A 13310-nucleotide genomic window follows, 5' to 3' on the forward strand; every position below is an offset into this window, starting at 1 on the left:
TTTTTTTATGTAGAGAAGTTTCTGGCTGTGTTGATAAAGGATTTCAAACAGATATACAGAAATTTAGAAATAGGTAGGAAATATCTTATACTGTATTTACCACCACTTTGACTTTCCCACTGGAAAGAAGACTTACAGTAAATTAAGTCAAGCCAGAAACCACTGCATGGAGGTTTGAATTAATTTTTTTCTCAGCATAATTGACCAAGCTTTCATAGCAACGGGAATGGAAAAGTCTAACATAGGCAACTAATAATTTAAGTACTGTTATACATGCAAAAGTAACTAACTCATTTAAACTTACGGAATTAGCAACAGTTTTTGGCAGTCCACCTTGCTGGATCCATGGATGAACTTCAATAAGCTCTCTTTTTTGTTCTTCTGTAAATTTTGGCTGTAGTTTCTGCATTTGCTTTAATTTCTGCTTATCTTCTTTTAAAACTGTTTCCAAATCTCTAAAATAAAATGCATTTAGAAATTGAGCTTCAACAGTTTCTGGGCTTTATGCCTATATAAGGTTATACAGTCAAGTACTAACATTTTTAAAGACTATTTTTGTTCTGGAATGTTACGCTTACAAATCTTATATTGGAAGAAAATTAAGTGTGGTTATTTCAGCAGCTTTCTGCATTTGCAGACAACTTCAACACATCTCTGCTGGCTCATTGTCTTTTCAAATCCCATCAGTGAAAACAGTTTTCTTAGAGCTATTCAGGCAGCACCAACAGTGAAACCACCGAGAACTGCAGTTTCCCTCTGCTGCAGTAAGTTCCAAGTTCCTCTTCGCTGGGAAGACAACCCAAAACAAGACACTAGATGCACATATGAGACACTAAAGCAGAAGAAGTAAGATACCTTTAAGAAGGTCATCAAGAATGGATTAAACGTCAGGACTGAGATGGAGAGATTTAGAAAACACTGCTCTATTTCAGCAGCTAAAGTTCTCTCCACAAAATGCCCCACCTTGATTCAGAAACTTAAAAAAAACCCCGCACGACACCAAACATGTACAAGCTGCATACCTCTATAAAAGATGACAGTAGAAAGCAAGTTCCAAGAAACCCAGTATTATTTCTATTCCTTACAGCATACCTAAGCACAGGTTGGCTTTACACTTCTCTTCTTGGGTATCTCACTCTGACAGTGAGCTTAACTCTTCTTATCACAATACTCTGTTTTATACTATGTTCCCTTTGGCAGGCTTTGCTACTCTTACAGTCTACTGGAATTCCCATCTATAGTTGTCAACCCTTCAGGCTACAAAAACCGAGAAATACCAAGGTATTTTTAAATCTAGGGAAAAACTCTTACACTGTGCTTCTGTATTTTGAAAGCTTGTTTTCCCCTTCCCTTTCAAAGGCTTGTCTTTACTGAAACTTCCTATTCCTTTCAAAATACCATTCACTGCTCTCAAGAAATGTAAACAAGAAGATGAAAAAAAATCTGCAGACTTGTCACCCTCTCTCCCCCTATAGCTGCTCTTTGCTACTGAAGCAGGGAATATATATTTTTTTTTAAATATTTTATATTAGAAACCTTAGGATTTTTACCTTCTACTTCCTTGTCCTATTTGCATGGGACTTTACAGAGAATGAACATGGGGAAGTTAACAACCCAGGAAAAGAAACCACAAGGCAGAGAAAGCAGCATGCCACTGAATGTGGCATCCCAAGGACAACAGCCAGAGAGTACAGATTTTCCATGCTACAGACCGTCATTAGATCTAAGCATACTTGCCAGGATCTATTAATCAGACTACAAGTATTTCTAGGCAAGTAGTTACAAATTATTAAACAGCTTAAAAATATATCATCTACCTGGCTAACCGGGCAGGTCCCAGGGGACTGGAGGTTAGCAAATGTGACACCCATCTTCAAGAAGGGCCAGAAGAAGGATCCAGGGGACTACAGGCCTGCCAGTCTCACCTCAGTGCCAGGGAAGATTATGGAACAGATCATCTTGAGTGCCATCACGTGGCACGTACAGGACAACCAGGCAATCAGGCCCAGCCAGCACGGGTTTATGAAAGGCAGGTCCTGCTTGACTAACCTGATCTCCTCCTATGACAAAGTGACCCGCTTACTGGACAAGGGAAAGGCTGTGGATATAGTCTACCTGGACTTTAGTAAAGCCTTTGACACCATTTCCCACAGCATTCTCCTGGAGAAACTGACTGCTCATGGCTTGGACGGGCACACTCTTCACTGGGTAAAAAACTGGCTGGACGGCTGAGCCCAAAGGGTCATGGTGAATGGAGTGAAATCCAGTTGGCGGCCAGTCACAAGTGGCGTTCCCCAGGGCTCACTATTAGGGCCAGTCTTGTTTAATATCTTTATCGATGATCTGGACCAGGGGATCGAGTGCACCCTCAGTAAGTTTGCAGACGACACCAAGTTGGGCGGGAGGATCTGCTTGAGGGTCGGAAGGCTCTGCAGAGGGATCTGGACAGGCTGGATGGATGGGCCGAGGCCAATTGGATGAGGTTCAACAAGGCCAAGTGCTGAGTCCTGCACTTTGGTCATAACAACCCCATGCAACGCTACAGGCTTGGGGATGAGTTGCTGGAAAGCTGCCTGGCAGAAAAGGACCTGGGGGTGTTGGTCGACAGCCGGCTGAATATGAGCCAGCAGTGTGCCCAGGTGGCCAAGAAGGCCAACGGCATCCTGCCCTGTATCAGAAGCAGTGTGATCAGCAGGAGTAGGGAGGGGATCGTGCCCCTGTACTCGGCCCTGGTGAGGCCACACCTCGAATGCTGTGTTCAGTTTTGGGCCCCTCAGTACAAGAAAGACATTGAGGTGCTGGAGCGTGTCCAGAGAAGGGCAACGAAGCTGGTGAGGGGTCTGGAGCACAAGTCTGATGAGGAGCAGCTGAGGGAGCTGGGGTTGTTCAGTCTGAAGAAAAGGAGGCTGAGGGGAGACCTTATCGCTCTCTACAGTTACCTGAAAGGGGGTTGTAGTGAGGTGGGTGCTGGTCTCTTCTCCCAGGTGACTAGCGACAGGAAAAGAGAAAACGGCCACAAGTTGCACCAGGGGAGGTTCAGGCTGGGTATTAGGAAAAACTTCTTCACTGAAAGGGTTGTCAGACATTGGAACAGGCTGCCCAGGGAGGTGGTGGAGTCACCATTCCCTGGAGGTATTTAAAAGACGTGTGGATGATGCACCTAGGGACATGGTTTAGTGGTGGACTGGGCTGGGTTAGGTTAACAGTTGGACTTAATGATCTTAAAGGTCTTTTCCAACTTAAATGATTCTATAAGTAGTTAAGTTCAACTCAGGTAATTGATCTAAAAATACAGGTAAGCCTAAACAAATAATTTTTACTTTGAGAACTTCTTGTGTAGTATACAAAAGATATAAAGGAAGCAAGAATTCTTCCTGACGCTGAACTAAACATTAAAACCAATTTACTTCTATTGCAACAGAGATTCCTATATACCTTTCTCTCTGTACACCCTGCTCCCCCCAACTGTATATACAGTTCATGAAGGACTACGACATTGAATTACCGTGAAGGTATCTGGTAAGTCATCATAACAGTGTCATCTGTGTTTGCCATCAAAAGCCATATAGGATCCTGAAGGACATATTTAATGAAGTGCTCACTTTCTTCCATTTCTGCCTTCATTTTGGTTTTATGATGATTTTCTGAGGAATCAATACTCCCAAAGTATTTGCTGGTATGACTAGTTTCACTACTACCTTTAAAAAGAAATTTAAAGATTCATTATAAATTGTCAAATACATAGATCATCTGAATGCTTTTGAAAATAAAGATTAGAGAGAACTGAAAGTATAGATACAACCACTATTTTATTTCATTTTTTAAACAGAGGGAACTTCCACCCCTAAGTAACTGCATTAGTATTTTTAAAACTCAAATTCTCAAGCTAAATTCTCCATTAAATTTCAATAGAGTAATTAGCTTACTTAAATTAAAAACTCTGAAATAAAACATGAAGGAGTATGGTATTTTCTCTTCATTATTCTGTCATACCTACACGATATCTTAATGGCTGTTTTACACATACTTAAAAAGGTTCTACACTGTAAATCAAACACAATAGAAAAAATATTATGTAATTAAAAAAAGAAATCCTGAATAAGCTATGCTATAAGGATTAAAGACATTAGAGATTTTTACATAAAGCACTTTATGTTCAAGAGGTATTCGCAATACCTCATGCTCCAACTCTAAAATCCAAAATGCTAAGAGAGTACTCACTCCCAGTGTTACCTGTTCTGCTCCCTGACATGCCACAGCCATTGGATCCAGACCCCAGAGACTCAGCAGCTGCAGATACACCGCTCCCTGAAGAAGCTGAACCAGTGCCTGAACACGCATCTTCCTGAAGTAAGATGTCAAGCAGGACACTAGACATGGAGAGTGCATCACTATTTTGAGCGTCCATTGGAGATTCAGCCTAGCGATAAGAAGGGGAGGGGAAAACAATAAAATTAAAAACAAACCCGAAAACACAAAACAAACCCAAACAACTAATGTGTTTACAGTTATTCAAAGACAGACAACCACCAATAACATATGCCAGGACCAATGAGGAATAATGAAGTGGACTGATAGGCAGACAAGCAGTCCCTTCAGTAAGATTGAGATTTCAGTTCAATTTCTCTTTAAAAAAATATATAGTTTAGTGAGGAAGTAAGCAAGGCATTTGCTAAACAGTTTTGACAGCCCCTACTGTCCTGGACAAGTCAGAACTTACCCAAGCCACCTAAGACATACTAGCAGTTACTCCTACTATAATCTACCTCAAAGGGATTTGCATCAACAGTCCATCACTGTAACTGCTCTCAATGCATGATGATAAGGAAGAAGGCATTCCCAGATGCAAGCTTCCTAGGCAAGATAATTTATTTGTATGTTTTTAAGGGAAAGAGCACTAACTACGCTCATTTCTAACATAAGCAAAACCTCACTGCAAGTCAGTTTGAAGATTAAATGTTAGAAATTAAGGTTGACAGACCTTAGCAAAATACATAATGATGAAAGGAACTAATTTTATCCTTAACACATTCCTGAACAAATGCCTGTATTGTCCTCATTTTCCAGTAAGTGATGAGGAAATTACAGAAAGTTAGATTTTGCAGGTTTCTAAAGAATAGGAACTAACAGTTGGAGGAAATTAAAAAAAAAATGCCAGCAAAATTATTACTATTAAGTTTTGTTATCAAGCTTCTTTTAATCCAGCAGAGGCATCTCAGAGCATACTGTAAGTTACAGACTGTCACAGATCCACTGTTACACCACAGCACAAGTCAGAAGTCCTTATAGAGATAAGATTTCAGAGATGTTATGTAGTGCACAAAATACAGTAGTCCAAATATGGCACTGGATGCTTATACTCCTGAAAATTTCTCCATATGTGGCATTTGCACAACTAGTATGATAGAGAATTTTTTAAATGAAAACCAAATGTATTTGTTTTCAAGATCATAACAAGCATGTAATAACAGAATGTGACAAGTTTTTGCACTGTATCAATCCAGTTTAGAAGTTTCTCTAGAAAAACAGATATAACAAAATCCATTTCTCTCTGTTCTCCCTCCATTCATCCCCCTTAAGGATCAAAATCAAGAATACTGGGTAAAATAAATCATCTGGCAACTAAGCAGGGAGAAAAGTTTAACATGGAGATCGAAATGTTCCCCACGCTGTGGGGAACAAGCATTTTCAGAAGTTTTTCCTTCCTCCTCCTTTATAACTTCTAATGTAGATAACATGCTTATAACTCGCTGCACAAAGTAATCTTATCAGCTGCTAAGCATCAACACTAACAAAGCTTTTTACCAATTAGAGTAGTTTAGATCTCGGACATGCCTAAAAGTAAAAGCCAGCCCTTCCAATGCCTGCTTTCCTTTTATCAGCAGTGAACCCAAGTTCTACTTTATAATTGCACCATTAGATGGAGAGACCAGTTACCAACCACAGCACAAGAAAAGCAGGAGGGAGGAAGGAGCCAGTCTAAAAGGTTTAGGTTGCAACTCCATGCCATCAGCGACTTTGCCTTTACAAAAGACACTCTATGGCGCCTTCAGAAAACACTAATATTAGTCTACGTATTTCTGTCACGGAAACCTTTATGGACATATTACTCCATCTGAAGTTTCTGTAAGGCTATTTGTTAAACTGATTCATCAAATTTGAATGAGCCAGAAAATAAAAAAAACCCTGAAGTTTCCAAATAGCTCAGCATAGTTTTAGTGCACCAAATAAAAACAAATATAAAGTTATGCTCTGCAACATTCTTCCTTTACTTTGGTTGCTTGTTGTAAACGAAGTTGTGATTTTATTTTAAATCAGCTTCTTTCAGACCACTTATAGATTGTTTCCCCCCCTGCACAAATTCATTAGCCCGAAACTTTTTGCTGAAGTGCTCATATTATTTTAAGTCTATTTCAATGCTTTTCAATGGGTTTATCCATATTCATATTTTTTTTTTTTAAAAAAGTGGAACAAAACTGTTTCAGGATGTATTTCCAAGCTTCCTAGTGTAACTTTAGAAGAACAACAAGGTGGTCTTAATTTTTAAAGGTCAAGACTATTCTAACGATTGGATTTCACTTTTTATTCAGTCTGATGAAGTTTGAATTTACTAACTACAATTGTTATTTCATCTCCTAGAATTATATTGGCCAATTACTGTCTATCATTAAAAAATAGGTCCCACAAGTGAAAGGATTGAAAACGATGTAGCAGAGACAGGAAAACACAGAGCAGGGGACGGTGAATCCATTTTAGGCACCTCTACATATTAACAACTTCAGTATGTTCAAGAATGTGAAGACTTTTTAAAAAAAAAAAAAAACCCCAACACCCATCAGCATACTTACCGGTAAGGATCCCTTTACACTACAGTTATCAGTTGTCATGATTTTGCCTATGGCTCCTTCCTCACTCAAAGTTCCATGCAAACCTGCAGGAGCTCCAGTTTCAGCAGTTTTTGTGGTTTCCTCTAACTGTAGAAGATTCAGAGGAGAACTGCACCTTGACTGGAACAGAGGTGGTGAAGCCTGGTCTTGAGGACCCACTGACTGTGGAGTGCAGGAACGGGATGGCTCATTTCGTGGCTCTGTGACAGGAGCCTTTTCACTCTCTGCTGGCGGATTATAATGGAATGGCTGCGTTGGAAAAAACGCCTGTTGGGGGAAAGGGCTGGGTGTAGCAAAGGGTGGCTGTGTCGGAAATACTGTCTGTGAAGAGAAAGTGGAATGGGCAGGGAAGTTGGGTTGGCTATGGTAAAGTGTTTGAGGTAAGCTATTGTTCATCTCTGGGTAGACATAGTTGGGGAGCACAAGAGCTACGACAGGTGTCATGAGGGGTGTGGAGAACTGAGGTGGTTGCATAGGGCAAGTATTTCCAGAGTCTGGCAACTGATTAAAACCAGAGAGTGAAGTCTCATGAGCTGGTGGCACAGTCCCTGCTGCTGGAAAAACAGGAAGTGGATATGCAGGCATAACAGTGGGAAAAGACATCGCTGAATAGCTCGCTTGTGAAGTGTCTGACGGCGACCAAGCAGTAGTATTTAAACCTTGAAGAGGGAACCGGTGGGGGAATTTAGTTCCAGAAGTTGTACTGTCCGAAGACTCCTGTGGTTTAATACGCTTTGATTTTCTGTTCTTTCCACTTTTCTTCCAAGGCTGATCCATTCCAGAAGTGCCATTTCTTTGTCCGCGGCCACCTGCAAAAAAAAATATACCAAACAAAAAAAATGCCACACCATCAGGAAGGATCCTACTTGCAGGATCATACTTGCAATCTAATGGATCCCTTTCACCTCGTCATCCCTTGAAAGTTGCTCAAAACCACAGGTCTGAACTTAGCCTACCCAAATGGAAGCATTTGGGAAGGGGTCATGTTCAATTTTACCTCTAGCACAAGAGCTGAGCTAACTGGGCAATGAAAACCATGCTGACACATCATGGAAGAAGAGAGAGCAGCAGTGGATCAATTCAGGCTCAAATGTGTGTCACCCAAACAGCAGAAATCAGCAGAACAGTGGCTCCCAGAGGAGCAAACTTCTAATTACTCCAGCAATTACAATGAAAGCACTATGAGACATGACTGAAAGCATTTCTAGAGAGTTATGGTCATGCAGGTCAGTAATTGAAAAGGTAAGGAAAAAAAGCGCAGAGGGAGAGAAAGTACACATAAAGAGAAGAATTTCCTGAGGGGAGAAAAGCATGCTACCTTCACAACCTTATTTTAGGAGAAGTCTGCACCAAGCGACTCTTCCCTAGGTGAAGGCTGTCAGTTCATCTGATTACAGACATGAGGAAATCCATAAAATATCTCTGGCACTAAAAGCTGCTCAAACTTTTAGTCTGTCTAAAGCTTATTTAGATAGGCTGAAAGTTTATCAAGTATAAAGAATGCAAGGGGATTAAAGGGTTCCAAAACAGGTTTCCTAAAATCGAGGACCTGCATAACTATTTAAACAAAAAATGAAAGATAAGAATCTGCAAAAAGACGCTTAGCAGTGTCTGACTTCTGTTCCAAGTCAAGTCAGGACTGAAATGGGAACAAAGTCAGATCAGTATCAAGCATTTCTGAAAATGCCATCCAGAGTTCCTAGTCTTAATAAAACAATCTCACTATTACAGCTAGTCTGTGCTATTTCCATCCCACTGATCGCATTATTAAGTTAAAGGCAACCAAAGAATTATCAGATTGTTTCACCGATTACACAATAGTAGAATGGGGGAAACTGGATGTAAGCAAAGGGGCTGAAAACAAAAAAAAAACCCAAATACCTGAAAAAAGACAGATGGAAAGACAGAAGGAAAAGAAAAGCAAGGGAATACAAGCATAGATACAGGAAAGCAAACATGCTAAAGAATGTTTTTTGTCCCTTGAAAGTAATGCATAACAGTAATAGTATAGCGAACAGATAAAAATTAAAACATTAGTTACTAAGATGTCAGTTACATTAAAAGCTATATTCCACCCTCAATCTTCAAGCAAGACTTACCAGAAAGAACTTTTCTATGGACTTTTAAAATAGCATGCAACTGTCACTATTCACAGTGGTCCCACAATACAGCTAAAAATGGAAAAGCCCTCTCAACAGGATTTACTTCCTATATAAATACAAGTTTTGTCGTGAAAACTATTGCCATACCACGTTCACCAGGCCGTCCTTTTGGTTTATCTTGTAAGTAGTAATTGCAGTGGGACTGAAAAATATTAAATCTCTTGATTTCTTTAAACTTATTCAAAAAGCTCTGCTCCTCTTTTTGCGTATGCACTGCAAGGACTTCCTTTGTAAGTCCCAGTTTTTTAAATGGCTCCTTTTCTTGATTTACATGTGCAGAGCTGGATGGAGGAGCAAGAAGTTGGCCATCTAAGAGTTCTGCTCCACTTGGACCATCTTCTATCATTTCTACAGAAACAGAAGGAAAAAAAATAAATCAAGATGAAGTAAAAAAAGCTCTGTATATGCATTTTTAAGCTATTACAATTCTGTAATAATTTTGCTGTAAGTTTAAGATACAAATTCTGTCCCTGTTTATTCCATTTCCATAGAAATACTTTTTCACTGTAAGAAAATGTAAGTCACAAGCAGATACTAGCTGTTCACATGTCTGAAGTTTAAACTTGCTAGCAAATGCCATTTTGGAGAAAATTTATTAGCAAAAATCATACCTAATTCAGGTTGTGGTTTTTTGTCTCCAACATGAACAATGGTGCTACTGTAGCTGCACTGACTTGTGAGAGAGACAACACTTTCAGGCTTGCCAGGTAAAGCCAAAGATGTTAAGTGAGCACCAACCACAGGGGGACCATTTGATTTACCAGATGCCTTCAACACAGCAGGATCTATTAAAAGAAATAAAGTTGTAGTTTACTGAACATAAACAAGAGCGAATGCAAGTTACATGCTGCCAGGGTTGCAAAACAGTAGAGGCTAAACTGTGCTTGACAAGATACAAAATGGACATTTTACTTTATGCATTCCACCAAGAAAGTTTTAGGAATAGAACAACTTCTGAGCAACCAAATCCAATCCCCTAATTTCACATACAGCCAAACCAAATCTTTTCAATGAAGGACTTTTTGCTCCCTTCGTGGTCTTCACTACTCTTTCATGGCACAATTTTGGAAGAAGGTTTCTAGCCTCTTCCAGCCTAAGATTTAAGTCCTGCCCAGCTCCCATATTCTTGTACACTAACCTCTGTCACTAGCTGGTTATCCCAACAGCTTTGCCCTGAGCATCCACTTTTTTAAATTCTCTCACCTGAAAGCTATACACAATAATACAGCAGAGGTCACAGCACTGCCTCATAAAACAGCATTAAAACATTCCTCCTCTAGTAGGAATACTTAGCGTAACACATATTTAAGACCTAAAGTTTGCCTTTTTCCTGAGAGTAAGCTGCTGGCTTCATTGTTCTCAGTCATCAGCACATCAAAAAGCTAGTAAACCCACATCTTCTCCTGTCAACTGGAACTGCATAGACTACAAGTGACAGCAGAAATTGTGTTCCTAATTGCATCATGCTAGTTCCAACCATTTCTTCCTCTCTAGTTCAAGGCATTTCAATTCCTTCTATAGGACACTTTGTTCCTGTGTACACTGATACCTTCCAATTTGATTCTAAAAGCTGCATTGGAACTTCTTTTTGAAGCTCATCAAAAGGAAACACAGACAAGAGCATTCCCAAGACCAATTTTTGAGAAACTCCACTAGACACTTCCCCTTCAGCCACATATAATGACAAGGTTGAATCAGCAAGAATCTCACAATTCTTGTACTAACCGAACAGTTACATTCTTCACTTCAGCCCTCCATCCAGACAGGGACTATATCAAATGCTATACCTAAGTCCTAACAAATTAAGTTAATGTTTTTGCCTACAGCAGACTTTTCAGATAGCTATCCTCAGTAATGGCTGGACATTCCTTTCAAATGGGTTCTTGTGCCTCACACAACACAGAGCAGTCCGATGCCGCATTTTACCCTCTCTTGTTACTTTTTTAATGTCCACAAAAAAGAAATAGAAGTGTAATATGCATATTTTTGTTGCAGTTAATTAGCTGCCAGGTTCTTCAGCTGGTTGCTCTTACAAGTCCCAACTGCAAAATTAACTTCTTGCATTTGATAATGATTCAAGTCCTACAACTCAAAATCCTGCTGTATTTTGTACAGTTTAAGTAAGTTTATTGCATCTACAATCCAGATATTCAATCAACTACTCTGTATTTTGATTGTAGGGAAGATTTTCATAATAAAAGTTAGATCACCAATATCTAACACTGAGAAAACTGCTCTGAGGTCATGCCTAAGCTACACTTGTCATTATTCTGCAGAGTAGTAACATCCAACTGGCTGCTAGCAAAAATAAATCAAGAAAGAGCTGTTATGTAGACATACCTTCCAAGGGCTGTATAGCATTATCAGCTGGTTTTTGTTCATGAACTCCAGAATTTAGTGATGCAACACTTGATGAAGGTTCACATTTTCTTTTTGCTGTACCAGGCACATTACAACTCTCCAAGTACCTAAAATACAATGATTTAACAATATTAGATATGCAAGTCTTAAGACTAGAGGTCAAAAGTAATTTACACACTGGTTGGTTACCTGATGACACTGTCCAAACAGCTAATCTGTTGGTAAGAATATACAGGTTGTTCTTTCCAAGCCAACTCTTCAGTAGTCACATTTTTAGGAGCAGCTGTTACTGCAGTATCCTTTCCCACTACATCTTTCACCTGACCACCAGGACCATTTTGTTTTTCTGTGAAAAGAGATACTGCTATTATGCAATTATGGCATTAAATCCTTGCAAAGACCCCTAAAAGCAACAGTAAAAGTTCTCATTTACACATATTTCTTAACAGGTCACAAGTTAAGCACTGTAAAGCAAGAGCTTTGTACACTAATAGATGAACATTGTGTAAATATTGTCCTGGTTTTATGCATTGATTAGAACTAAACTAGAAAAAATCCTACTGCCATATTATACAAGGCACCAGTACAATAGACTAATACTAAATTAACTTGCTAATGTCTTACCTGCAAAAGGCTCTCTCTTATATTCCAGTTTTGCTTTATTGTCAGTGAAAATACGCTGTCCTTTATTTTTGACCTTACGGGCATCTTGACAAACCTCCTGAAAGCAGGTCATTAAAAAGAGTTATTACAAAATTCTGATATAAAACATCATGCATCGTGATTCCTCAGTAGACTAAATCTAACCTTAATTAATCTCTATCTTACAATTAGTCTGATCATGAGAGAAATTCTGCTGTATAAAATTTTATTGTGCAGCAGCAGAATTTTGGGAATTGGAAAGAGAAGAAATTTGAAGTATGTTTTTTGTACACCATTACTCTATTTTGTTTAATATGGTTGAATGACTTGTTTAGGAACATATAAAGATACATTACAAAGAAGACTTCAGAAAAAAAACAGTATCACTTGGTAAACAAAATATTGCTGCTAAGACTGAGAACTTTTTGTGCTAGAAGTCTAACTAAGCACTGACAGGATGTTATAGAACTATACTGTAACAGTCTTCTCTATCTGTGGAAATAGTGAAGGGAAGATAGATAACCATTTCCCTCAAAACCAAGATCTCTGTAAACATTACTTTTCTGCATAGCTCTGAAATGTAGTAAGTTATCTGTTAAACAAAAAAATCCAGAGACTTCAGCTGCTTAAGCCACTAGTGTTTAAGGACTGAAAGTCAGGAAAGTGACCACCTTGACAAGAGCAGCAGTCTGCCATGCCTGATCACAGAAGGAGAAATCGTATTTGGGAGAATTAGCCTAAAAGCAATATAACTAAGTGAAGGAAAATTTTGGCTTTCAGAATTAAATGCAACTCAGTGAGCTACAAAAAATTTGGGAAGAACAACAGGAAAGCCAAAATGATTAGAGACGTTAAAAGGTGCAGTTCCTTTGACTGCATCCACATTACTGTTCGTCTGATTTACTTTGCCTATGGAATAGTCCTGTTAAGCATAGGCACAAATTTAACGCTGCTGTTTTATTCAGACTAATGGGATTTAAAAAGTTACATCTCACTATTAACTAGATGTAGGGATAGCCCAATCTATGGTAAAGTTAATTTTTTAAGCTTAAAACTTATTTTATTCCATTCCATTTATTTCATTCAATACTATATAGTGCATTTTTTGCAACATAAAAAGGGATCAAGGTCAAGCTATCACTTGGTTATGCAGGTATTACTGCATTTTGTCTTCTTAGTTTCATTTGGGAAAACAGTAACTACAGACTTCCCCCTCCCAAAAGAAACTGCTTTCAAATATCCAGCTAGTTTTCCCAGA

At 39.0% G+C, this 13310-nt stretch overlaps 1 protein-coding gene across 1 annotated transcript in view; it reads right to left on the bottom strand.

The window, feature by feature from the left end:
- Positions 1-13310, bottom strand: part of PER2 (period circadian regulator 2) — a 34599-nt gene that overhangs the window by 3186 nt on the left and 18103 nt on the right. Inside the window, exons 13-21 of the mRNA XM_059822509.1 lie at positions 12035-12131; positions 11600-11756; positions 11390-11517; positions 9661-9834; positions 9137-9397; positions 6849-7696; positions 4234-4420; positions 3506-3698; positions 305-455 (exon numbers count right to left, since the gene is read on the bottom strand). Coding sequence (XP_059678492.1) covers positions 305-455; positions 3506-3698; positions 4234-4420; positions 6849-7696; positions 9137-9397; positions 9661-9834; positions 11390-11517; positions 11600-11756; positions 12035-12131 — 2196 coding nt within the window. The remainder of the gene's footprint in view (positions 1-304; positions 456-3505; positions 3699-4233; positions 4421-6848; positions 7697-9136; positions 9398-9660; positions 9835-11389; positions 11518-11599; positions 11757-12034; positions 12132-13310) is intronic.

The sequence above is a fragment of the Gavia stellata genome, chromosome 11, assembly GCF_030936135.1.
Source record: "Gavia stellata isolate bGavSte3 chromosome 11, bGavSte3.hap2, whole genome shotgun sequence".
Classification (NCBI taxonomy): domain Eukaryota; kingdom Metazoa; phylum Chordata; class Aves; order Gaviiformes; family Gaviidae; genus Gavia; species Gavia stellata.